Genomic DNA, 27,721 nt, shown 5'->3' on the forward strand with positions numbered 1-27,721 from the left:
AATTCTTTTTTAGTGAAAGTATTTGTGTGTGTACTCTACAGTAGAGTTCCTTCAGTGGGACTGAGCTGTGAAGTGGCACAAAGCCACAAATTTGTCTCAGACCTTTCCATTATAATTTTCAGATGCTTCCAACACATTAAAAGAATTTTTTTTCCTCTTCTTCTGCTTGGGTCATGTCCTGTGTTCTGCTGATTAGACTAGTGCCAGGATGAAAAGTAGTTTGAGCTGAGGGAGGCTTATGTAGCAGTTCTTGTCAGAACTGAACTAACCATGTAAGCACCATAATTCTGTAAGTAATCCCAGTTACACTTTAAAAAGTTTAAATCAAAGATTTTCTGCTTCACTAGTTCTGCTAGCAGACAAGGGGTGTGACTGAAAACAGCAGAAATAAGCTAACCCTTTTCTCCCTGGGGTTTGGGAGTTGCACAGTAGAGAGGCAAAAGAGCTTTTTTCAGACAGAGGTTTCTTGCTTCTGATTGTCTTCAAAGAAATTGACATAAGCTTGAGGGCTAAAGAATCTGGTAAATAAAAAGAAGAAATGGAAAAACTCAAATAATTCTGGTACAATGCTCGAGGAAAATGAAATTAAAATAAACAGGTTTCAGTCTTTGACAACAAGTTGTTAAGTGTCTGCCAGAGGAGGGCAATGCTGTGGCCAGTCCAGTTAGAAGGGATGTGAGTCCAGCCCAGTGGCAGTGAGTCAGGATGCATCATCCTTCCCGGAGGAAAGCCTGCAAATTACAAAGAAGGCGGATTGCAAATGTTTTGTTATTTCACTTAACTGGTTTTGTAATATTTTGTGGACAACTTATTTCAACCTTTCAGTACCAAACAAGGGGCTTATAAAAAAGATGCAGAGAGACTTCCTACCAGAGCCTGTACTGATGGGACAAGTGGTAATGGTTTTAAACAGAAAGAGTGTAGGTTTAGATTAGCTATCAGGAGAAGATTTATTGTGAGGGTAGTCAGGCTCTGGAACAGGTTGCCCAGAGAAGCTGGGGATGTCTGGAAGTGTTCAAGGCCAGGCTGGATGGGGCTGAGTAACCTGGTCTAGTGGAAGGTGTCCCTGTCCATGGAAGAGGAGAAGGAACTAGGTGATCCTTAGAATCCCTTCTAACCCAGAACATTCTGTGATCCTGTCTGATCTGTTTTCTTTTAGATGAATCAGAACTATGTAAATACACAATTGAAAACCCAGAAGAAAAGAGATACACCGTGAAACACCTGATGCCAAACACAAAATACAAGATAGTGGTTAAAGCATTTACAGGTGGAGGAGAGACTCCCATTGTTAACTTTAGATACATAGATACACCATATAACTGTGAGTACTGGCTGTGAATAATATCCCCGAGCAGAAGGATGGGATGATTTAAAATGTTGTAATAATCTTCCTTCATAAGGGAAAGCATTTAATTCAATGCAACATTCACTTAAGAAACAATCCAACTGAGAAATGATACGAGCATATCAACATGGCATTTTGATACTTCTAAGTAGAAAGGATTTTTTCTAAATTTTAAAGTGAGCCTAATTTACATCTTTATTTAAGTCTTATATCCTTATGGGAAATAGCTCAATATATGCATATTTGCATACCTAGTGAGTCCTGTTTGTTAGAACTCATTGAAGAATTGTGTTTAGATTCAACTGTTTTTCTAATATAGGGAAAAACCTACACACTTCTGTGCAAACAGGTAATTCCTGTATGGACTCTTGAACTTCTAATGTTGATTCTTACTCTCATCAGTCTTTAAAACTGTTGCCAAGTTCACTCTTTCATAAGTCAGTACAGAAGGGTTGTTGGCATGGGCACAGTAGTTTGCTAACTGGGCAGATTTGATCACCAAAGAAGAAGAGGAAATCACTTGGTATTTTTCCCTTGAAAATACCAGTCAGCATGGTTGTGAAACTTAGGATCCAGACTAGAGATGCCTGGTTTTGAAAAACTTGTTAGGTCTGGAGATGAAGGGGAAGGGTAGCCTCAGCTGTTTGTGAACAGCATAGCCCGAGGCTGTCTTCTAGCTAGGAGGAAATACTGAGATCCCTGTATCAGCATAAATTCTAGGAAACTTGAACACTTGTGTAGTGTTTTTCTTGCTATAGACAGTCCAAAATGGAAGTACAGATGTTGTTCATGTCTCACAGTAAAAATCTGTCTTCTTTGCAGGTCTGGGAGAAAACCTGAAACAATACTTAAGTGAGGTTATATCATTGCCTCACTTTTGAAAATTACTCTTACAGCTAAGGTGCCAATATGAGGGCAAATAAAAAGAAAACTAGTTATAATTCCATTCTGGTAAAGGGAGTCAAGGTCTAAAGGCTTACAGAGTTATCCCAGAAACTCCAGCCAAGCTACCTTGCAACCATGGACCACACAGTTTTACTGCTGAGTTAGTGGTAGGCATCCCATGCAGACTTGATGCTATTTTTGCCCCAGAAACTCAAGCTAAATTGAATTTAACATGTGAGAAGTTAAAACCTAAATTTTAAAGTATTTTTCTTCCACAGCAAACATGCTGTACTTTATATTCCTGCTAGTGATAGTTCCAACCCTAGTAGCAGCTATTTGCCACTGGAAGATGAAGTGGTAAGTTGTAATGCATGTTTCTGTTGTACACAGAGAATATTACTAATCTAATTCACAAACCACTGCTGCAGCTTGTTGTTTCCAGCCCATTGCAAGGCCTCGTTCATTTTTCTTCCTTTGGCTGTCTGATTGTGTGGATGTTTAAAGTACTTGGCTTGTGGTGTTTCTGAGACACTGATATCTGCTGCTGTGCCTGTACACATCTGTGGGTGGCTTCTGCTGGTTGAGTGTGCTTTTATAGGAGAACAAAAATTCATTTGCTTTGGTCTCTTATTTCCAGGGTGAAGGAGTGGTGCTGTCCTGTAATACCTAGTCCTAACAAGAGCAAAGTGCTGTCATTCAAAGAGTTTAAGGTAAGATCACTGAAAATCTGGAGTTTTTAATTTGTACATTCTTTGCTTAGGAGATTAAAAAAAAATATTCTTGTGTTGACTGCATTTAAATATTAACTTCTTGTCAGTTTTTGTGTTGACTACATTTAATCATTATACACAAATTAACAGAGTTTAATATTACCGTTTAGTGGAAAACTCTCCTTTTGACATCCGTGTGACTCTGCAATGACCAGCTTATATTGCAGTCTGTTGCTACAAAAAGAAAATGGAGAATAAATTAAATCTTTTGATCAGCAGGTGATTCTTTCAGTGTTACTTTTCAAACCCCTGCACTGTCTGAACTCAGAGCAGCCCAGAGGATCCTGGGCTTCCCTGCAGCCCGGGGGCTGTGTCTGCCCCAGTGCCCTCGGGCGGACACTGCAGGGCTGTGCAGTGGCCCTGGGAGGATGCAGGGGGTTCTGCCAGGCACTGCCACGCCTGGCTGGGAGAACAGGATTGGCAAAAGGCCTTCAGCTTCTTCTGTAGCCCTTTTGAACTGGGAGCTGCTGCATGTGTGATGAGCCTTTGCCCTGGCACAGGTGGAGCTGCTGGTGTTCTCTGAACAGCAGCAAGAGAGCGAGGAGTGAAGTACACCTAACAGCCACTGCTGCTGTCTCACAGTTGCTTCTGCCTCAAACTACAGCCAGCACACATCAAACACCTGACAAAGTCTTTAGAGTAGAGGGACATGGTTCCTTCCTCAAATACAGTCATCGTGAGTTTACTTAAATAAATAATCTGATAAATTTTACATAACATACAGCTTCTATTGGACATCCTCTACATGAGTTTTCCTTCAAATTAATTTTTTTGAAAAGTGCAAACTAAAAAACACTGTGTAGGAATATTAGAATTCCTTAAAGTGATCACTCTCTTTTCTTGACTCTGGGCTTCTTTCATTGAGTAATTTTTTTGTTTAATGATTCTCTTGCAGATGGATTCTGAGAAAGTGCTGAAGATAAATGACTGCCTTCCTGACATGCTGGCCATGGACAGTAATGCTGATGCTCATAAATTGCATCCTGTTACCTGGAGCCCGGTATCTTCAACACCAACTGAAGATAACACTGATGGTCACAATTCTTCATGGATTTACTCTAGTGAAAATGTAGCAAGGGACTTTGCACCCACATCTACACCTCAAACTCATACTTGTTTTGAGAATTTTGCTTATTCTTCTCCACTTGAGGCTGAATCTGATCCCTACCAAATACCGGAGACACTGGAAGCAGGCAAGACAGACCAGGCAGTGGTGCTGTACCAGCCACAATGCTACACAGATATTTTTCATGAGGATGCAGCCTCAACCACCAGAGAAACAGGTGAGAAAAAGAGCAGTCTGAAATACATCTCTCAAACAGATGCATGCTGGCTTGGGGGGAGGCTTTAATGTTCTGTCCTCCAGTGAGTCCATCCAGTGTTTGGCTCCACACTATAAATGAGAATTTCTAAAGCCACAACTTCTTGTGATTAGGGCTCTCACAAGCCCAGATGCCTGACTTCCATTAATAGCAGCAAAGCTGTTGTTCCTGGACCAGTTTTGAGTAGTGATTTGCACAGGAATCGTGTGTGTTATGGTTCCATTACAACTTACGGGCTTTAGATGAGATTTATAGGCTGGTTTGTGGCCTGTGTTATGCAGCACGTTACATCACAGCAATCTGTCACAGGCTGATGCAGACAACTGCTTTATTTTGCAGAGATTAAACTATTCATAAAGTAGAGGAGTAAATGAAAGAAGGGGGAAGGTTGTGCTGCTCAAGAAGTGTATTTCTCTTGCAGTGTTCTGTGTACTCTGGCCACCCCAGCCAGTGGGTACTGCTGGGCGTGGAGCATTACCCAGTCATTTTGGGGGCTGGGCTGTATTTTCTGTCTCTCCAACAATGTAAGGAATGATTGTAAAAGCGTTACCTGCACACAGTGTGGCTCATTCCTAGAACATTTGAGGGGACTTTGACTTCCCCAGGAGTGCTGCCCAGATCACCCAAATCCAGTAATCATCCTTTTATTTCACTTGTGTCCTAACTACACATGATGTGTGAAAGAGCACAGAAAAGAGATTTTCTTATGGAAGACCCTTGCTTCCTTTTCTTGCAGCTGGGGTTCCTCATACTTCTGCCTTCTCTGCCTAAAGACCCTTTAAGATCGTCTTACATTGAAGAGATGTAGGGAGTTAGGTGGAAAGGAGTTAATTTTCCAGCAGGACAGGAGTGGTACCACATGGCAAGGTCTCTGCTGGTGTACATGAGCTGAACTTCTGGCATTGACCTCTGCACTTCCACAGCAAGCCCCAACCAACCAAGCAACCAGACATGGCTGGTGTATGAATCCCTTTTGTGAAGGACATCATATTCAGGCTGCATATATCTAGATCTCCCAACACTACTTTTGCATTTGTTAAAAAAACAAAACCAAAAAAATACTTATTTTAACACTCAGAATCCCTGCAGTAGACAGCAGTGAATTTGGCCTTTCATTTTGATTTCAGGAAATTGTACATTTGTAATGAAGCAGCAGAGTTGGAATTGTAGCTGAAAGTCTTGTCAGATTTACCTCAGTGCACAAGGAACCCTTTGGTTTTACTCCCTTATGCTGTTTGGAATCTGTCACAAAGTGATGGTTTCAACTGAAGAGCACAGGATAAGGAACTCTCAAAGGTGAAACAAATGAAGGGTGTCTGACAATTTGATGTTCAGCTTGTTTGCTAAAATGCAATTACTTGCCTTCCCTATGTTTAACTAGCCAATCACACTCCTAGAAACCAAGCCAGCTGCAGACCAAGTGAGTTCTGAAACTGAACAGTATCTAGTTTTTATACTGTTGCTTACGGATATTGTTGTAATGTCACAAGCTGTGTTGCAACAGGAAAAGCAGTAAGACCTTGCACAGCTTGTGGGCTGAGACAAGCACTGCCTGCAAACAGAGGGAGAAGGAAAAGGGGAGGTACAAAGGTACAGACACAGGGATGGGCAGACATGGTTGGAGGTGTTCAGGCCACACCATGCCATGTCCATCCGTTTGCTGTGCACAGGTGCAGGTGGCCTGAGAGGTACAGAAGAGTTTTCAGCATGGTCCTTCCTTCCAGCCTCCAGCAGCCAATTAAGGAAACACGGCCAGGCACATTCTGCTGAAGGGCAAGAGAACAGGGAGGGTAAGGGAGAAGGCTGATTTGACAGATACATCCCAGGGAAACTTCCTCCTTAGCCTCTTCTTTGAGTAGCAATGCATGTGAAAGCTTGATACCACAGTATCTTTACAGCTTGGAACTTTTGCTTCTCCAGAATGCTTCATCACACGGTGTGTACTTGTGTAGCTTAAAAGCTTTACTGTTGGAAAAAAGGCCAGTAAACATAAGGGAGCTGCTTTGCCATGACCAATATAAAACTTCTGAGCTGTACGTTTCAGAAAAAGGTGTATTTATTCTAAAATGTTGAAAAGGTATCCTAAATCAAGAGTTATGTACTAAGGAATTCAGATATAGATATCAGTCAAAGAAATCAGCGTATCGTGCAAAGGATTTTAAATTTTGACATTGCTGCAGTTCCTCCTGCCAGGGGGACAGCTGCAACCTGGCACAACTCCAGCTGTGAAAAAGCTGCTGTCACTGAGGCCTGGCTGCAGCAATTCCACCCAGGAGGTGAATGAAGGGGTTTGTGGGCTCAGCCAGTCGTGCCTTCCTGATGGTGGGGTGAGACACACAGGCCTGGCTGAGGTCTCACCTCTCAGTGCCCTGGCCATTCCCAGGGAGATCCTCCTGCTCTGATGAAATTCCATTATCTGGATGCAGTGACACACTTGACCACATTCCAGGTCACTGGGTGAGGGAAGGAGAAGCTGGCTTCTCTTTCCCTATAAACCCTTCGGCTTCCTGGCTCCAATGGGGGGTGTTTTGTGAAACCTCCTGTGCACAAAATGTACACAAATGGAGGATTCCAGGAAGGATAATAATGCCTTTGTGCCAAGGGGCACAGTCTGGGCACCAGAACTGAAGATTAGAGAAGTATTTTGGCATATGTGGACAAGTGTGTATAATTTTTATATATTAAAACATCTGTCTTGCATTAATGGTTGAATGAGTTCAGAACTGTAATCCTCTATTTTTTTTTTGTTCGTAATGCAACACTCACAGCTGTTGTTGAAATGCTAATACTTAAACCATCACATAATTAAACATCATTCTCAGTATGTTAAATTTTAAAAATAAAAATGGTGTGTGAACTATTTAAGAGTCTGTGTGTCTTATAACGCATTAATGTAAAAACTTTTTTTTGGTCAAAAAGTTTTATTTTGATTGTTCTAGTTAAGCTAGAAGCTTGATTGATTGTTGCTTTTGATTGTTCTAGTTAACTAGTAACTTGCAAATATGAATTAAATTCCAATCCCTTTCTAATGCTGAGAGGTACATAGGAGACCAGAACAACTATAAGAAGTTTAAGTACATTTTATTAACAATGCATCCCTTTGATAAGACTACGCTTCAGGAGGCCTTTAATGCTCATTGACATGAACTGTACACAGTATACAAAAAAAAAAAAAAAAGAAAAAAAGAAAAAAAAGAAAAATAAAAAGGAAAACACAAAAAAATCAAGATGGGCAATACCATTTTGTGACAAGCCTCTGTTTAAATTATACACAGCTCAATGCAATATTCTTACGTAAAATATATAAATACTTTTTCTTTCTATGTTACAGGTATACAATATAAATCAGATTTCAATGTCTGTTCAGTGACCTACAAACACTAGAACCTCCAAATATGTAGCAGCGTATTACTAAACAAAAAAATGACCACACAGGGAGAATACGTATTGAGATTTTTCTTGATCCTTTCTCTCAGATCAGAATGATTAATCTAGATAATGTCTTGTAATGCAGTTTTAGGGATGCTGACAGCCCAGGATTGGAACAATTTTTCAATTAGATTTACAAAGCGTAAATTTGAAGGAACTTTTTTCCCCTTTAGACATAGCATCTTATGCTGAAATACCCTATTCAGTGGCAAAATGAAGTTACATTTTTTTGGCATAAATAACATTTTGCAAATAAAATAGTGTATTTTAAAAAGCAACTCAAGCAAAAGGTGCAATTTCCGCATGCTGTGGCATTGCTGTCCATCTACGCTACAAAATTAACCCAAAGAAAATCCACATTTGTTAATGACTATAAATCTCTTTAAAACAAAACTACGCTGGGAACTATTGTGAGTTGAACAAAAACCAAGCAGATTGGAGACCTCCAGAAAAATAAAAACATGGTTTCCAGCATGTCCTCAAAAGTCTTTTGCAGTTGTAAAGATTTTGCTCTCACATATATTTTGTACACCTTTCATAAGGACACGGTAACAGAAGTGTGACTTAGAAAAAAAAAGTTGCTGGACCTGCATTCCTATGGCTCCACAGCGGCTCAGAGCAGGACTGGGGGGAGGTGAGCGGGACCTCAGAGCCTGGTGAGAATTCCTCTGCTGCGATTGCTGCCCCTGAGCTCATGCTTGCTTACAAGCTTTGCCAGCTTCCTGCTGCCAAACACCAAGTCCAAGGCACAGACTACAGAGCAGCAACTCTTCCATCCCTCACCAGATTTGGTTAGTGCATTTCTCCTGAATAGCTACCTTACTCTTCGGACACCTAGGAGAGGCACTTTGGTTTTGTTTTCAGTCTCACTGCAAACCACAACTCCCTTTCCAGACCACTATGTGTGTTTCAAAGTGAAATCAAAAAGATATGATTCTCACAGGTGCCTTTTAAATGTTTATAAGGGCAGCTTACCTCAGTGTGTTGAGCCACTGTGCCCAAAACTAGTGAATTGTTTAGGACTCCACTTGTGGAAAAACCACCACCACCCCACAAAGAGAGCACATTTAGGGCATGTTTGTCAGACGTCAGTCAAGCAAGAGCTGTCAGATGAGGAAAAGCAACTGTTTCAAGCACAACATGCCAGGGGCCCCACATACAAGTTGGGATCTTCAAAGCCTGATCATCTCCAGCTCCAAGTGGTGTCCACAACAGCTGGGAGTGTTCTGCATTTCTGAATTTCAGAGAGGTGAAAAGTTCTCCTTCCCCAAAAGGAGACACCGAGCCCCTCGGCTCGTCCTGCTTCCCTTGGTGGAGAGGACCGGGCCCTTGCGGAGGTGAGTCGGCTCTCTGCTCCTTGGAAAGGGCCCCCCTTCCCCCTGCCTGTCAGAGCAGACCCAGAGACATCAGGCAGCTGCTGCTAATTGAGACTGGTTCCACAAGCAGCCTCTCCCTCCTGAAGCAGCTCCCGCCTCTGAGCTGTGTGTGAGTTCCTGAGGAGTTTTCTTTGCCACAGCAACCAAAGTGCCTTTGTATACAGTGTAAGTGAATGCTACACACATTACCGTTTATTGAGCATTATCACCAATCACTCAGACTGGAAATATAAAAAGTGGGTGGTCTGTCAGCTTCCCTAGGAGAAGTGGAAGAGATTTTTTATTAGGGCTAATGTAAGCACAATCATTATTTACTACAGCTTTCTTTCAAAGTTTCTCATGATACAAATAAAACCCCAAAATAAGGACTTTGAAAGGGACATTAAAAAAAAGAGAACTATAAAGTTAGAAATTCACAGTTTATAACTAAGCCAATATAAATTTCCTTCAATAGCAGTATCCCCTTCATCTGCCAATTAAAGTGAAACATCAATGTGAGCTTAATGTCAATGTGTAAATTAATTTTCTAGAAATGTATGTTATGTACAATACAGACTTAACATCCTTGATGCATACTTGCTGAAATCTATTGACACTCATACACTTTCAGAAGAGAAATCACGCTTTATAACTGAATTTGCAGCCATAATTTTTTATGTCAAGTTTCTGTTGTCATGGATCCCCACACAAGCGCGTTATTCAGAACATATGAGCATTTTGGGATGGAGATTCTTTTAAAAGTATATTTGCTTACCTTTCTATAATCAGAGGCCTTCCTATGATGCTTTCTACATTAAGTGCTATGGGTTAAACTTAAGAAATGAAGAGAGGTGGGTTTTTTAAATACAGGTGATAAAACTTGTTTATTTTGCCTTAACTGCAGAAAAATAACATGGAGTTGTTCGATGTAACCCCATTTAGTTATTAAAACAAATCTCTTCTACTCTAGCCTAACTGAGGTAGTGTTTGAAACTACTGTATAACATACGCTATCCCCATTTGTGGGAAAACTACATTATTTTCCTTTGGAGTTTATACCACTATTTGGTCTACTGTGATTGACATTTTGGTTTTACAGAAGCATTTATTTCTCATGACCAGAAGCCCAATAGTTACTGGTGTGGTGTGTTTTCTAAACATTTCAAACATGTCTTGACACACAGATGTAATATTTATGTCAATGACCATAGAAGAGTTCAATCAGTTTCTTTTTGCTCCTTTCAGTGGGAACTCATGAAAAGATAATCTTAGGAACTAAATTTGACTACGAGCAGCAACTTACAGTCTGCTTTACCAGAACCTGATGGTATGCAGTGCACATAAGAACTCAGTGAAGTGATAGCTGCAAAGCAGTGCTTATGTGACGTCATGAAATTTCCAATAAGAACAAATAAATTCTACATTTCACTAGGAATTGTGTGTTACTGTTCACAGGACTACTTATTGAAATCTCCAGTAGCATAGCTAGTAAGAACAGAGATATGAGCATCAGGATAAATTTCACTTAAGTATTAATCTGACAATTATAAAAAATGGTAGGAGTGAATGGATAAAAATACGTTCTACTTAGTACAGTCCAGCTGAATTATTCACCTATATCAAAATCAAAGGGTAATCCCCTCTATTACAGGCATTCTAACAAAGGTGGCCATGCTACTATACACATTTGCATATATTTATACTACCTTTATATAAAGGCTTCTGAGTCTTTAGATCCATGATAAAAGTGACAGGGATTCCTACAATTTTTTTTTTTAGCTTGCACTTACTAGTTTAGAAACGGCACTAGTAACATGATAGAGGCAACTACTTCAATCATTACCAGTCACTGTATCATTTAACTTTTGCAACAAGTCTTAAATACCAGTACAAAATTATAAGTACAGCTGCTCCAAAATTTGTTACTTAAGGCTTTTCACTACAATTATTAGTACTATCTGATGCTTGATCACTAACCCATTGAAAATTCAAATAAACCTTAGTTTTTATAAAAAGCTGTTTCCGTGGAACTTGGAAAACACCCATACTTAAGTGTCCTCACAAAACCTGCAATGACTAAATGTCTTCAAGTTCAGTTTATACAATATTTGCTTATCTGATACAAATCATGCGTTTTAAAGGATTGTAGTTGAGTAAGACCCACATTTGTACTATATGAGCATGAATGTAGAAACTGCAAACACATGCATAGTATTCAGGGAAAACAATCTGATTTCAGCATTTTAAGGTTTAAATGACTTGTTTTGAAAATCAAATTGTAGTGAAAATCCTTAACTGGTTCAGACAAGATACATGTAGGTAAATGCAATGAAATCGGAGAGACTGCTAATAAAATGTCTTAAAACTATAGCAATATTAAAATAACTTAATGAAACCTCAGATTCAGAGGCATTTCTTTCTGTCTGAAGTTACAAATCCCCAAAGTAGTGTTATAAACAGTACAAAAATCAACAGAGAAGGGCTAACATTAATCCCCTGGTGCCCACAACCACAGCATGGCTCCCCATCGCTGGCAGTGGAATGCACCCCCATCTCTCTGATTCCTGGTGTCCAGGTTTAAAAAGCAAGGCATCGTTCTGCTTCTCTGGAACAGAATTGGAAGTCAATTAAAAACGTCTCTGCAAGTTGTCCTATTTCATCGTAGTTTATGGTAGAAAATGAAATGAAAACTTGTGGAGGTGTTCAGTGCTCGGCTCTTGCATATACTGGTAATTCCTATTATTAAAACTAAGGTAATGTCTAATAAATCCCCAAAGGGCTCAAATGACTGTGCCAGTAATTGGTTGAGGAAGAAAACATTTTCAGTTCAGTCTTCAGGTACCAGTAGCTTCTGGAAGGTTTCGAAGATGATGTTCCAAACTTTTTATCCAGTCAGTGGGAGGTTGTCTGAGCATTTCATAGTCCATATGCAGAGCACTGCCTGAGCAGAGGTCAGGACTCAGCTGATGCATCAATTACAGGCTGTTGCGTCGGCGTTGCCAAAATAGCCTCTGCCTCCTCATGCATCTAAAAGGGAAGGATGGAGTATTAATGTTGCTAGAGATTTTACTCAGGAGGCATCACAAAATGGTTTCCTGTAGGATGTACCTATCTGAAAGCATCTTTTACTCAGGACATGGAATCTGCACCCAGCCAGCCATTTTGGTACATTCAGTGCACCCTCCACTCACCTGCAAGAACTGAACATCTTGAAAGAGCTCCTGGATGAACCTTCGGGATGGAAGTCGAAATGTACAGTGTGCTAGCAAGTAGGACACCTCAGAGTAAAGGCATATGTCATCAAATGCTTGGGGATACTTCTCCTTAATTCTGAACAAGAGAATAAACAAAATTTTGTAAGTCTTGAACAGATTTCCATTGTATTAAAAAGACCCCATCTTTTCAATAAGATGTCATCATTAATTCTTCAGTATAGTAATTATAAATCCCAGAACTGACACAGTAAGAACATCACAACAGACAGCATTACTTTGCACAAAACTGGAAGAAATTTAAGCTAATGAGATGAAACAGAATATACGGCTTTTAAGTTGTACAGAATTACTGTGATTGCCTAGGCTTAAAATAACAGACTTGGAAAGAGAAGAGTGTATCAAATAATTGGCATCCACATGTACAGCAGTTATGAAAATATGGAAAAAGATTAGTTTAATCTTTTAAATCTGTAAGCATTTTTGAAACTAAACCATACACTTCTGCATTTTCTTTTAGCAGTTGTTGGTTTCCAATGTCTTAAAACTACAGCAATATTAAAATAATTAGCCCAAAAACCTACAGGTTATAACATTTAGTCCCTGGATTTATATTCCCATATTTGAATATTTTTTAAAAATAAATTATTTTCAGGAGTTGTACTCTTGCTTAAAGTAGAGCTGGGTTTCTCAAGAAATCACTTTTGGTTTGTTATTGTACTTATCTATTATTCAGCAAAAATAAAAAAGTATTTGTTTCTTTTATCTACATGCTACACTAGGTATGTAATTACTACAGTTGAACTACCGATTTTAAAAGGTTTGGTTAAGAGTAAATAATAAACACAGAGCAACAATGTAAAGATTAATTGTTTACCTTCTACATTACATTCAATCCTATCTGCCTGACAACTTTTGAGAAGTGAGGTTATTCACGGTCCCTGAGACCTTAAGAGAATACTTAAGTGTTGCTAAAGTATCTGTAATGCACTGAACTTACGTCAGGAGTCCAGTTTCATGGCCCTTAGTTCCTACTGAACTGCTCAAGTTGATAACTAAACGCAAGACCTCTTTCCGCAGAAGTATCCTGCACACTGGTGTGTCATCTGGGATTGACTTTACTCCTGGGAAAACAAATAAAACAGTGTGGATTTAAACAGAATTGTCTTTGGCTGAGCTAACCTTGCACAATAAGTCTGTTTACGCATTTCATACACACATGAACACACATACTTACATATGTATTCTGATCTATCAAAAATATTTCTACTGAAATTAGAACTTAGAACACCACTATTTTCAGGACTTTAAACAGTCAACCTTTTCAAAAATATTTCCACCATTTCAAAGAAAAACCTGCAAGTTAAAGTTACAGTGGTATTGTTATCACTAAAGCATGTTGCAAACTGGATGAGCTTCTATCAGATATGGGAGAATTCAAAAACCAGCTACTTCATAAGAAACTATCATAATTCAAAATATAATCCACAAATACATAATAAAGTATATCTTTACAGTAATTCAATAATTCTTAAACTTTTTTTTTTAATTAACATCTGTAGAAGAAAAGACAATTTGCTTGTAATGTCAGGTATTGAATAATCTGCAGAAATGCTGTATAGCAGAGGGAGAAGAGTTTAGAACTGTATTCTCCCACCTGGAGATGGATGATGTTTTTATTCAGAGTTTTCTGTTTTTGTCTAATAAAGAGCATTAATTTGTTGCAGTATACATAAGTGAAATATAAGTTTCTCACAATGCCTAAAATATATGTTATTAGTGATAATCTCTAATAATCATAAGGCTTTCAGACTTACCTAATACAAGCTCTGTACTCTTGGTGCTGCTGGCTGAACCATGGGATACTGCATCACTACAGCCTGAAATTCCAGAAAATTTGGAGGAATGCACATCTAAGTGATTGTGAATGGTCTGCCCACACCAGTCAGTATATGGAATGTCTGAAAAATCTGACATAAACAAGATGTACCTTTGTTATTCACACTTTTCCTCAAATCACATGCTTTCATTATTTTTCAACAATTGCAAACGTGCAAGATGCACTAAGTACTACGCATAAAATCAGCTCAGAACTAGATGGTGGATTTGGGACAAATATTATTCAAACTCTTCCAAAATTATCTTTTAAAAAAAAATCTTAAAATACATTAGTGGAGTCTTCTCCAGACACTGATGGAAGCCTAAGAAGCCATCACACATAGTACTGATATAGTTACTGATATACCCATGCTCCATTTTATGGAACACAATAGAGATGCTCTTGTATGTGCAGACTTTTTTTTGTTCACACAACTGTCACAGGTGTTTGCAGGAAGGGCTCTGGCAAGAGCCAGGCTCTGCTGCACCTGTAACTATAGGTGGGATTTTATCTGCCACCCCTTCTTACTACTAACTCAACCTCCAGCTTAGCTCTCTGAGCCATTCCTCACATTTGTGCATCACTCCCTTTGCCAACATTGCTACTAATAAATGTCTAACAGTACTGTAAAAACAGTGAGTGCTCCTACTAAAGCACCCACTACTGGATTATCTTTCCATCACAGGAATTGACAAAACTCATGTAACTGCAAGCTCTGCAGAGAAGGTTACAAAAAAATAACTCCAACTCACATCTGAATCTCAAAGTATGAGAAAAGATGACTTAATCACAGAAATTACAGCTCAGCTTCAACAGACTCCACAGATTTCCTTCATTGTACTTTATGGCACAGACTTGATTTGATGTCAGACTTTTCATTAGTTGAACAGCAAGTGTCAGGTTTCAGAACACGCATTTTAAGTACTAAATAAGGTTTCAAATTTTTTATTTTGACATGCTATTAGAAATACTAAAGAAACCAGCAGACCGCTACTCCTACTAATACTAAAGAGTGGAAAGCTGGAAATTACCATGGCAATACCACTGGTTGTACAATGAGCTTATCAGAGAAATAATTTTAAGGTCAATAGTCGGTTAAACAAAAACCCTACCAGATTATTTAAAGATGAACAAAAGCCAGTATGTTCTCTCAGTTTTAACACACTTCACCACAAGGAACACTAACCTGCACGATTATAGGAAGAGCTCACTTTGGTGTTAGGCTGATAACCCAGAATCTGAACACAGACACAGTAAAGACAGTTCTCATCTGTGTGCTCCTGGAGCCCTGTGTCCTCGGTACCTTCTAAGAACTGACAGGCATCTGAACGGCTGGTATTCATTATTTCTGTGAGACTGATCTGCTGGCGGAGCATCTGAAAAGGGCTTTTGACAACATCACTTGCACCTGATGGAAGACCTGTAAATAAGATTCAGTTATCAAAAAACTCCCACAAAACCAAGCAACCAGTGCTAACTCTTTCAATTAATTCCACTTTCAAGCCTTTTAAGGCTGGGGACAGAGTGCATGTGAAGACCTATAGAGTGTTTTTCTGGAGTGGTTAAGCTCCCAAGATTGTTAGCATTTGAGAAGAGACAAAGTTTTAGTTCCAACTTATTATATATAACAAAACATTACAAAGGACAGAATTCAACCTCTAAATACACACACTGTAAGAAGGTAAGTGGTAAATCCTGACATGGTATCAACATTACTAATACCCACATAACACCAATACATTACCAATTTTCATGTGTCAAACCAGATTAATACAACGATATACCAGATGTTGAAATTACACATGCACCAACGCAAAAATAAACACAATTTAAAAAACTGTAACTTAGTGACCGTGACAGGAAGAAACTAGACTCAGCAATGCAGAAACAAGCAGAAGACACTTTAGTGACATGCTCTTCCCTGGGTGGAAAAAACAAACAAATACAGTTTTGAACAACAGTTACTTTACACTGAAACGTAGCAAACTACAGAGACATTCTTCCAGCAAAATCAACTTTGTGTATAATATTAAAGGGGAAAAAACCCCCAAAAATGTAGGACAACAGCTATCCTAATAAACTATTAAAAAAAGTGTCAAGCCTTCTTTTTTTCAGTTGAAAAAACACATATCTAAGACCCTACATTATCTTCTCTAGAGATACATTCCAGAATAAGCCAGGCATTAGAACACTTGCAATTCTCTCATCCCATAATCTTCATTGATCAATTGACATGGACACATCACAGAAAGACAATTTACTTTCTGAAATACACATCTAATACCATAAGTTCCTATAAATGATCTTGTAATCAAAGGGAAATAGTTCAATATGTGGGATTCATATTTTTCTAAGCTTAAATTTCGTTACTTCCTGTAATACAGCATCACTATCAGACACTGAGCAGCATTAGCTCATGTTATCAGAGATATGCAGGTTTTCCTTCATTTTTTTAGAGCAGGACCAAACTTTGAAGCAACACATTAGCTCAAACTAAATGAAACAGGAAATTAATGGACTGCTATCCTGATTCCAGAGCACAGTCCTCAAAGTTTATTAGCTAAAATGATGTTTTCTGTAAAGAAAAATTAACAAATAAATCAACAATCCATCCAATATACCAATAAACAACAGAAAGCTACAGGAGAAGATTAAAACCAGTACCTCCTGCATCAGATGTAAAGACCCTAGATCCATGCTCATCAAATGGAGGTGTAGTTTTCTTCTGGAAATATGGGGTTTCCTTTACCTGGAATATCCAAGTGAAAATTAAAATTGAAAATAACAGAGGTGATAATCAAACACAAGAAAAAAAAATTACATTTTATGAGGAAATTAAATCTTGCCTTTTTTTCACTTCAAGAAAAATGCATCATTAGAGGAAGAAATTAAGAATGAGCTCCTGAGTACTAAAGAAAAGCCAAATGAGAAAAATATACATCTGTGAATGAACATTATTGACAAAGGCTCATCAAGAGTCAGCAGATTTTAAATGGTGGTGACAGGCTGTAAGGAACCAGTGACCCAGAGTGGCTGTTCATAATCTGTCCATGATCATCCAACACCACTGGAGATCTTGAGAATGAAGTACAAAAGCAACCAGGACATCTAAAATGCTGCCTGTAGAATGTAGAGCTGAGGCATGTCTCAACTACAAAGAGAGCTGAGAGAGACAAAATGAGGTAACAAATATGCCACAATGACTTGAAGGAGAAAGAAAAACTAGTCATTTCACAAAGGAAAAACAGAAGCAGATACATGATTTAACATGATTTTGCCCTATGTTTAGCAATTTTGTGAGATTGGTAAGAAATTTATTTAGATTTGAAAGGCAAATATTAAGTAAGATAAAGATAAGGAAGACCACTTTTACCTTTGATATAGACCATGTCCTGATTTTGATGAATAAGTAACACAGTATTAAACCCTATGATGCATCAGTTTGTTAAATAGGAGTGTGTTTCTACCAAGTAGAAAGAAGAAGGAATTTTCTGAGACACTGAAAATAATCTGTTCTAACCTAAATATATGTATTTTCGAAGTTAAGACAATATAATTTAATACTATAATGATATATATATAAAGAATCTATTATTTAAAACAGACCATGGTAGCAGGGAGTTAACTGTGTGATTATGAACCTAATTTATAGGTGGCTGATGAACATGTCAATTATTGGTTGGCTAAAGCAGAATTAACGAGTGTGCACAGACTATGCTAATTTTAGTATAAGAGCCAGCTGTCAACTAAAAATCTTATGACAGCAAATTTGTCAGCAAAACCACTGTTTAACACTCCTCTGACAGCAAAACCACTGTTTAACATTCCTCTAACACTGTCTTTGCCATTATTTGCCTTAAAACAAACCAGCCTAGTGATCTTGTGTAAAAAAGTGAGAACAGTTAGAAAAGAAACTCTAACTCTCCAAAATGTATTTCTTTAAAATACCATATCCATTTTTCCTCATTTCTCTAGATTTAATCTATCCTGATGAAAAGGCAACAGCTGACTGCGTTTCAGTATGAAAATGCAAATGAACCAAATCAGTTAACATATACATACCTGAAATATTTCGTTGATATCCACTGGGAGAGCAAGGCCAATGTAATCATCAGAGCTACCGTAAGTAGCGTTAGAAACCATGGAGCGAACAGAGGAGGAACGCTGAAGTGTGTTTTGGTTAATAGGACTTAATAAATCTTCTTTATCTAACGAAGCATAACTTAAAGCTTTCATGAACCTGTAACATTGAAACAAATAGATCACATTTGCAGTTACTCTCTCATTCTGGCACATTAAAAGTAAAAAGGACTGCTGACACAAAGACCATCCTCATCTCCCACTGCAGATCTCAGAGCTTGTTAGGACAAATTACAGCTATAGGCTCATTGCTTTTTCTGCCTCATATTGTCTTGCATGGTTTGGCCGTTCCTGGCAATTCCTTTCTAATTCTTGATACAGGAAGTCCTGCGCATCCTGCAAAATTATGTATTTTCTTCAACATTCTAGCTTTGAATATTTACAGCCCAGACACAGCCAGTAAAGATTTGGGTTTCTAAACTCCTAACTACCTAATTTTGAAATGTACCTATGCACTGAAGGTGTATTTCCTGGATATTCACAAACTCTGAGCTGAGCAGGCACATCCCTGCAAAGGCACACCTTGAGCCTACCAGTGATACACACAAGGAACATTTTTTTCCTCCCATACTCCAAAGGAGCCATCCAGTAGGGTCACCCAAGCACAGAGGAAGTATTTGCTCAACATGAATGCACAAAGAACAAACTTAAACCCACACAGTGAGTGGAGCTGACTTGACAAATAATTTGAAGAACAAAGAAAGAAACAGAATGGGAAAATCAGACAGGAGAGAAGAGGCTGGAGAACAAGACCTCAGTGGTGACCTGATGATGGAAATTTCACATCTGTCATTTTCTTTCTCATCAAACAGAAAAACCTAAAAATGTTTTCTGATAACCAATCTATGTAGATGGCCTATATGCCTTAAAGCTTCCTAATAGAGGCACACCTCAGGAACACTGAATTTTTATTGCAAATTATGATACACTGGAGGATAAAGTGAACACTGGATTTTTTGACTTTTTGCCTTGGAAAAAGTTTTCTATCTACTTTTTATTTGGGCAGTAAAGTGTCCTCTTATCCCTACGGATGGGATTTATACTGGGATGAAATTAAATTATCAAAGTTTGACCATGGAAGAAATTATTATGTAATGGAAATGCACAAAATACAGCTGAGAGGATATCAACAATTTTCTTGGCAATTCTGACCAATGCTAGTGACAGTAGCAGTGGACTCACAAAAGAAGTCAAGCCATACTTCATAAAAACAGGGAAAAGACCCCAGGTTGTGCCAAAGGAGGTTTAGATTGGATATTAAGAAAAAGTTCTTTAATGAAAGGGTTGTCAAGCACTGGAAAGTATGCCCAGGGAAGTAGTTGAGTCACCATCCCTGAAGACATTTAGAAAACGTTTGGATTTGGCACTTAAGGACATGGTTAAGTGGAGCACTTGAGCGTGCTCTGTGAATAGCTGGACTCAAGGGTCTTTCCCAACCTAAATAATTGTGTAATCGTGAAACCCAGAAAGTTGTCAACTGCATTAAATACTTAGTAATAAAACATTCTACAATTACTCTCAACATGAATTAAAGATAGACGTTTTAATCCCAAACATTTGTCCCTGCTTTTCCTAGAAAAACGAACAGATACAGCATTAGTAGTGATAAACAGCACCAAGTTGTCATGAAAGAATGTCTGCAGGGGATAGCTGAGAGCCACTATCAGGATCCAAAATATGTGTGTTAGTATTTCTGGCTGGTATTTAAAGACTAAAGTGGGAAATTTATCCTCAGAAAATTTACGCAAAGAAAAAGGCTTTTTAACCTTCTGAAAAAAAGAACAACTAAAAACACTGCAAAAGTAAATCTATGACTGTTAGTTGCTAGTAACACATAAATCTGTCAATAAACCGTAAATAAAACTTTTCAGAAGACTGACAGAAAAATTGATTCGGAAGTTAAAAATGACAGATTTTTTTTTTCTACTTTATTTTTAAAAAGCAGCTAAGGACAGTTTTAGCTGGACCAGTAAATATACTCTGAATTTATTCATAAATATAATCTGAAATTGTAAGGACCATAATTTTTCAGTGGGGACACACCATAACCACCAAGAAAAACACATGTACTAGTTTGACTGCAGTCCTTCCAATCAATTATATTAGCAACTAACACAATCTGAATCTCTCTTTGAGTATGCATGTCTGCAATTATTTAACCTTCTCAGAGATACAAGCACTCCAGACATTTCAGTTCAGTGTTAAGCAGGTCAGCTCAAATCCTTGACTCTATCCACTGACACAAGAGAACATGAACAGCTAAGCACCAGGAACAGTCAGTGTGACATTGTGTGCAGGATCAAAGTCCACTGCAGCAAGGCTGCTCTGCACATCAAGGGCATGCTGCAAGGAATGGTAAAACATTACTTACAGACATTACAGAACCTGTACTACCACTGAAATGACACCCACTTGTTCCTACACTAGCAGAGGACGCCAGTGACATAGCTAGGAATGGCACTTCAATTTCCAGGATAGTGCAGTATAACTACTAAATCATCCTTAATCTAACCAACATACTCAGTCTAGCTCTAACTTATTTGAACAAAGGCATCTTTCATGGCATCTTTCCAGAATGATGCAAAAATACCAACACAGATGGATGTTTCTTTTAATCAGGACATACACACTCAACTGGGTATGAGGAGGGCAGCTCAAGGACTGAGCATTTGCTTTTTCCACAGTAAGCAGATGACTCATGTATTGGTAGCGTCTCCCCCTTCTCTCATTCGAGAAATGATAAGGCAAGAACAGAGATAAAAAGTGCCTTTTCCATCTCAACAGTAATGTGAAAATCCAATGCACTAGCTAAAAGATGATGTGAAGGAAAAATTTAGTACAAGAGCTTTTAAGGGAAGGTTTTTAAGCAGTGACTGTTGCAGCTGGGAACAGTGTCAATGTCAAGAGCTAGACATCTTATGTAACTATCTAATTAGTCTTCAGAACATCTAATATTGCTCAAAAATAAAGAGGTGACACTGCCATCTAAAAATAAATGCTATGAGTAAAATCTTTGATCTGCTGTAGCTAAGAAGCCAAACTGACATTCCTATCAGTGGTACCAGTATCTCATCACTGGCCTCAGTGCTGCAGTGAACACAAATATAGCATACTGGCAGGAGGCCCTGTCCTAAAACCTCCCCAAGTGACATCGAGAAAATTCTGAAATGTACCTCTGACTTCATGGGCAATTCAATGTGTTTGCAACTTAATAATATTAGCAACTTAATAATGTTAGCAACTTTAATAATGTTAGCACTGCAACTGCATTTTTTATATTATAGAAGTTAAAACAAGAAGAAACATGATAAAAGGAAACTTTTTCTTTGTCAGCAACAGCATTATAAAAGGTTAGCACAGATATGAAAGCTGGGCTTCTCTGACAGCCCTTACAAAGTGGACAATTATCCTTCTGTTATTCACTTAATATATCAGTACTGCTTTCAGTGAAGTTATGAATCACCTTGCAACAACTGTCCCTTTAAGGTGCAGATTAAAAAAGTATTAGGAAGACACTGAAGTTGTTCTTACAGCACTGAAGTAAGAAATGAGCACAGAACAATTTCTTACCGGCTTGGGGTTAGTCGAGAATCCAGGCTGCCAGACTTCATGGTGATAGTGTCAGTAAACAGCACATCCTTTGCTGGAGATGCCAGGGCTTCTGAGTGAGACAGTGAGGGATGCATCCTCTGCTGCTGCAGGCGCTTTAGTGTAGCATAGCCAAACGCATCTCGAGAGCTCGTGTAGCTGAAGTTATAGTCAGCAAGACTTTTTATCGTAGCAAGAGAAGGAGCTTTAAGAGACTGGGCTCTTCTGGGAAGGGTATGAGAAGACCCCGGTGGAACCAGGGATACAGAGTTGGATTTTGAGAGAGGCAGGTGGTTAGACTGTGGTGTTGAACGGTGACTTGGTTTAACTGTCTTTGTGCTTATGACAGTACTCAAACTTCCACAGTCAGTATCTACATTTGTAGTGTCCACACCTACAGTCTCCCTTGAAGGGCTAGAGCTCATTGAACTTATACCACTTGTTGTGGTATCTGTATTAAAACTTAAGCTACGGCTCTTGAAATGTGTTTGTGTAGTACCATCTCCAATTAGCCTTTCTTTGCTTGTGTTTTCCCGATGAATTTCATTTCCAAGACCTTTTGGTAGCTTCAGATCATTTTCTCCGATACTCTGAGTACAATCAGTATCTTCCACATGTTTGCTTCCAACAAAAGAAGTTTCTAATCGTAAAGTCTGGATTTTTGGAACTCTGAAAACAGGGTTCAATTCTTCCCCAGCAGGAAAGTCTATGCTACCACTAGGTTCTGTTACTGTACGATTTCGCCTAAGAAATTTACTGTCAGATGATGTCAGCTTTCCTCCTTTTGGATCACTGCTACTTCTATGTTTTTTATTAGGTAGAGTAAGAGAGTTTAGAATGCGATTTTTCACAAGTCTACTAGAAGAAAAAAAAGGAAAGGGACTACGGTCTTTGTCCTTTGAAGGTCCAGGTCTGTCATAAAATATTTGTTCTGCATCTTCAGTAATATCTAGGAAGAAAGTACTGGTGGAAGTACTACCAAAACGGTCATCCTCCATGATGAACATACCTGAAATTATACAAGACTTTGTCACAAAAATAGGCATTTCTTCCAAGTCTACAAACTATGTTGCAAAATAGGAAGCCATTCTATAGAAGCCCAAGTGAGAGTCTCTGCAATATACTGGAACGTTAATTCCTCTTTTTTTTTCTGCAGAACTTCATGCAAATTAGCTATTTGAGGAGTAACTGACCTGAAGATTTCCCTGCTTCAAAAGAAAAGCCACACTGTCTTATTTCAGTGCAAACATCCAGCTACTAGGATTACAACCTAAGAACTCCTTTAATGATACCTAAATACGGCATATTTCTTAATTTAAATTCCAAGTATCCATAGAAAAAATAAAATGCATTAGGTACTTGAAATACACAATAATTTAAATACAGCAAAATTCTGTGTGTGCGTGTGTATACCCAGAGAATATAAACACTTATTTCTTTGAGGGCAACCAAGTGTATCTTTGTACCTAAGCACTGGGGTTTCTGTAGCATCTTTGTACCTAAGCACTGGGGTTTCTGTAGCATGTTACAGCAAACTGCCATGACTCAAAAATAAGTAACTTAACCTCATGTGAAAATTTTTCTTCTACATCAAGTGTTAAGCTAAGACACTCTTTTACTCCCTCTGACTTGTCTGCATCTCTCTGAATGGACATAAATGTCCTATTGCTTGTACTGTTTTACTGCAAGACCACCTTTACACCATTGGTCTGTACCTCATCCTACCAAAAGGTTGATGAGAACACCAAAATGCTGTTTGTGGTGGGCTGGGCTCTTTGCAGGTATTTTTTGTTTGCTTGTTCATTTTTCTCCTGTTTTCTTGTTTTGGTGTTCTGGTTACTTACTTGATGGAGCAGATTCACTTTCACTGTTGTGCCTTGAACTGGTAGACTCAGAGTTCAAGCTAAGAGTGCTTGGTATAGAAGAAAGTTCATTGCAGAGCTGCTCCATGTCATCAGGGACCACTGGCCAAGGCTGTCTACGACTGTGTCTCACTGCATCCCAGTTGTGATGCTTCAAAATGTCACATCCTTGTTTAGTTTTGGCTATTAGACCAAGCACGTAGACACAGGTTCTGTATTTAATGTATATATAGAAAAAAAAAAGCAACAATAATAGCACCTAATTAAACTAAACTTACTTGACATTTGAAAGGAAACAACTTCAAAGCAATTCAGGAGAAACTTCACAAAACTGAGAAACAGCATACTGTTAATTTTAATTTGCAAATCAATTCAAGCTCAGGAAATTCAATAATATATCTGAGAACAAGATACTATTAAAAAATAAAAATTACCACAATGGCCTGATTACATAAAGTAGAAAACTACCTTTTGAAAAAAAGGCCAAACATTTATACAGTAGCAATGTTAGACAAAATGCCATCTATTTATTATTATTATTTTAATATCTATTATTATTTTAAATATTTTAAAAATGTATTGAATAAAAAAGATGGAATAATAAATTCTCACAGAGATATAAACAGCAAGTATTTTGTTTTACAGAACAGGAGAAAAGTAGTATCTACCTTTTTTCCTAGATTTGTTTACTTCATGTTCTTTCAGATTTCCTACACAATTCTGCAGTTGCATAGAACTGAGACTGATACTCAAACACCGGTGACTTTAACAGCTGGTTTCCAATAAAGTACAAATCTGTACTCATGTAAATCAGATAAAGTTATCTGAAAACTGATCACAACTACCATCTGAAAATTTTACGTATATATCAGACACACATACCCTCTAACAGACAGAACCTCACAATGTTGAGCAAGTGCCATTATATCAGGAATTACATTCTCCTCTTGAAGCAAGTTAAGACCCCAATTCGATGATCCGATATTGCCCTGGAATGAAATTTTTCAAGTAAGTTTTGATCTTAATATGATCTGCAGCACTATCAATGTAAAGCTTTGACAATTTTGTTTGTTGGTAGTAGAGTTTAAAGCCCATCTTCCCAAAGCAGTTGAAAGACCTGAGTACCCTTTCTGGCATTTCCTAGCTGTGCTAATAAAAAAGCACTCAGCACACCTCGTATAATACCTAAAGCTGCTCTAAGTTAGAACTAATATGTATTTATAAGTTCTACTACATCCTGCAGCATGATCTTGGTTTATCATTTTACATTCCTCTTACACAGGCATCTGGTTACATATCTACAGTATCTTCCCCTAACAGTCCCCTTGGACAAGTGTTCTGAAATTAACTTTGGGGAAGGCAAGAAGCACATTTAGGAGTGTAGCTTGGATATACACCAACACTAGGTTTTTGCCTGTCCCAAGTACCAGGGCATCATGACCACATGGATCAACACTGGCAGCCAACTTCCTTGCAGAAACATTAGGGACTACCACAGCAAATACATTAAACTCAGACCATGGCAACTTTTAACTTGTAACTATCAATTCCATACTAACACTCATATGGCAATGTGTTATTCTTATTTGTTAAAAAGAAAAAAACAACAAAGTGATTATTAAAAACCTCAGAACGAAACAGTTGCAGTGAACCATCTTCAACTGAAAGTATCATTATGGAACAAAATGCTAACTTGAAAAAAATCACGTATTTTTTGAAAAAAAATCCTTATTTTTTTTAGTTTTATAGAACTTCGCTTTATTATTTAAGAATCAACAATTATAACGGAACTAAACAACTGCAAAACTCAGTAAATATATTACTAACCAAGGCCCAAAGGGCTGCCTTCAGCTGCTTAATTCCTTCCCACTTATCCAGCATTGGAGAACGAACAGTGTAACTTAGGTCTGTAACAATACTCTGAAGGAGAAAAACAGAGGAAGAAAAAACTAAGTTGAAAATTAATAGGAGACTTCAGCCAAACAGGCTCTCTTGCATTTACAGTAGAAGTTAAAGCAATAATTCAAATCATGCACTCTAGGAAGAACAGTGGTAATTCTGTAATCATAACCATAAAATAACAGCAGTAATAATGCAAAAGAAAGTTTCAATGAAATAGCAGATTGCATTAAGTTATTTCAAATATTAAAAGGATGACAGATTAGTCAAACTAACACACTGCAATATATACACTTTCTCTTGAACTTTTCAAAGAGCATTGTCAATTCAATAAATCATTTTACCAACCCGCATCAAAAGTGAACTTAAGCAATTATGGCTTAGGGCTTGTTTTCTTAGATTTTCAAAATATTAGAAATATTTTATTCCCTCATCTCCCAATTTCTGTATGCTTAAAAAGAAAAGGCATAGTTTAACCACATGCATAACTGTCAATATACAGTCCACAGAGACTAACAATTTTTTCTTTTTATGAATTGGCTCTCCATGCTAAGATTTTGCTAGTCATTTTAAGAAAAATGTTGCAAGGTATTTTGGTGATACTTCAGTGTCAGGAAGGCATTTTACATGAGATTAGATGGCAAAGACTGCCTTCACAACTTAAGACTCAAAATCAACTTCTTCTACAACGCCTATTTAAATGCCATCTCTTTTAAAACCTTTTTTCAAAAGGTTTATAATGATCTTTAAAATATTTCAAGTTATAAATTATTATTATCCTCACCTGAGACTCCAATAAATGGCAGCCTGTTTTATGGTGCACCAGTTGGCCATAAAGGTGAACTGGCAGGTAGACATGTGGTCGCTGTAATCTGGGAGAAAGAGAAACATACATAGGTTTCCCAGCACTTCAAATATCTTATGTTAAAATAAATTACACTGCAATGTTATACAATGGCTTACCCGTGATTTTTTTCAAATGGAGAATTCTTCTGAGGAATTTAGAAAGTCATAAACTGTTTCAATTGGAAAGGACAATCATCTAATCCAACTGCCAAACCACTTCAGGGCTGACTGGAAGTTAAAGCCTTTTGTTAAGGACACTATCCAAATGCTTCTTGAACACTGAAAGACTTGGGGCATCAACCACCTCTCCAGGATGCCTGTTCTCCTATGTGACCACCTACAACCCTTGTGGTAAGGAAATACTTTTTGGTATCCAGTCTGAACCTCTCCTGCTTCAGCTCTGAACCATTCCCATGCATCCTGCCCCTGGATGCCAGGGAGAAGAGCTCAGCACCTCCCTGTGCCCTTCCCCTCCTCAGGAAGCTGTGGAGAGCAGTGAGGTCACACCTCAGCCTCCTTTTCCCCAAAGTGGACAAGCCCAAAGACTTCAGCTGCTCCTCACTGGAGGTTCCAGCTCTGATTCCCTCCTCAGGATGCACGGAAGGACCTTCCCATCCTTCTCTGCCAGCAGGGCCCAGCAGGCCCCAGGCGAGGCCAATCCCCTCCCTGGGCCGGCTGTGCCCTGCTCAGTGCTCTGGGATGGGCTTTGGCTGTGCCCTGCTCCGTGCTCTGGGATGGGCTTGGGCTGTGCCCTGCTCCGTGCTCTGGGATGGGCTTTGGCTGTGCCCTGCTCCATGCTCTGGGATGGGCTTTGTCCTTGGGGCTGCCCGGGCACTGCTGACCCACCCTGAGCTGCCCCTCTCCCACTTCACCCCTGTGCCCGGTGTCACTCCTTCCCAGGTGCACAATCCACCATTTGGACTTGACAAATTTCACCCCATTTAAGATTGCTCAGTGCTCCAATCTATCTAGATCCCTCTGCAAGGCCTCTTGTACCTCAAGAGAATCCACAGCACCTCCCAGTCTGGATCATCAGCAAAACCTGCTACTGGTGCACTCACCTCCAGCACTGATACAGAACTGGCCCTGGAATGGAGCCCTGAGGAACACCACTGGTGTGACCAGTCACCAACCAGATGTTACCCCACTCACTACAACCCTTTGGGCTCAGTCCCTCAGCCAGTTC

The 27,721-nt window shown here is 38.7% G+C and overlaps 2 protein-coding genes across 2 annotated transcripts in view; one reads left to right on the forward strand and one right to left on the reverse strand.

Moving 5' to 3' along the window:
* The window catches only part of LOC118699831 (oncostatin-M-specific receptor subunit beta), a 30,702-nt gene extending 23,517 nt beyond the window's left edge, over window positions 1-7,185 (forward strand). Inside the window, exons 18-21 of the mRNA XM_036404024.2 lie at window positions 1,160-1,324; window positions 2,512-2,590; window positions 2,871-2,943; window positions 3,899-7,185. Of these exons, the coding sequence (XP_036259917.1) occupies window positions 1,160-1,324; window positions 2,512-2,590; window positions 2,871-2,943; window positions 3,899-4,354 (773 nt within the window). The 3' untranslated portion in view covers window positions 4,355-7,185. The remainder of the gene's footprint in view (window positions 1-1,159; window positions 1,325-2,511; window positions 2,591-2,870; window positions 2,944-3,898) is intronic.
* Window positions 7,186-9,383: 2,198 nt separating this feature from the next.
* RICTOR (RPTOR independent companion of MTOR complex 2) overlaps window positions 9,384-27,721 on the reverse strand; it is a 73,343-nt gene continuing 55,005 nt past the window's right edge. Inside the window, exons 27-38 of the mRNA XM_036402621.2 lie at window positions 26,474-26,561; window positions 25,618-25,710; window positions 24,673-24,779; window positions 23,773-24,002; window positions 21,911-22,937; window positions 18,263-18,440; window positions 16,865-16,949; window positions 15,387-15,620; window positions 14,139-14,291; window positions 13,322-13,445; window positions 12,301-12,439; window positions 9,384-12,136 (exon numbers count right to left, since the gene is read on the reverse strand). Coding sequence (XP_036258514.1) covers window positions 12,062-12,136; window positions 12,301-12,439; window positions 13,322-13,445; window positions 14,139-14,291; window positions 15,387-15,620; window positions 16,865-16,949; window positions 18,263-18,440; window positions 21,911-22,937; window positions 23,773-24,002; window positions 24,673-24,779; window positions 25,618-25,710; window positions 26,474-26,561 — 2,533 coding nt within the window. The 3' untranslated portion in view covers window positions 9,384-12,061. The remainder of the gene's footprint in view (window positions 12,137-12,300; window positions 12,440-13,321; window positions 13,446-14,138; window positions 14,292-15,386; window positions 15,621-16,864; window positions 16,950-18,262; window positions 18,441-21,910; window positions 22,938-23,772; window positions 24,003-24,672; window positions 24,780-25,617; window positions 25,711-26,473; window positions 26,562-27,721) is intronic.

Source organism: Molothrus ater, chromosome Z (assembly GCF_012460135.2).
Source record: "Molothrus ater isolate BHLD 08-10-18 breed brown headed cowbird chromosome Z, BPBGC_Mater_1.1, whole genome shotgun sequence".
Lineage (NCBI taxonomy): Eukaryota > Metazoa > Chordata > Aves > Passeriformes > Icteridae > Molothrus > Molothrus ater.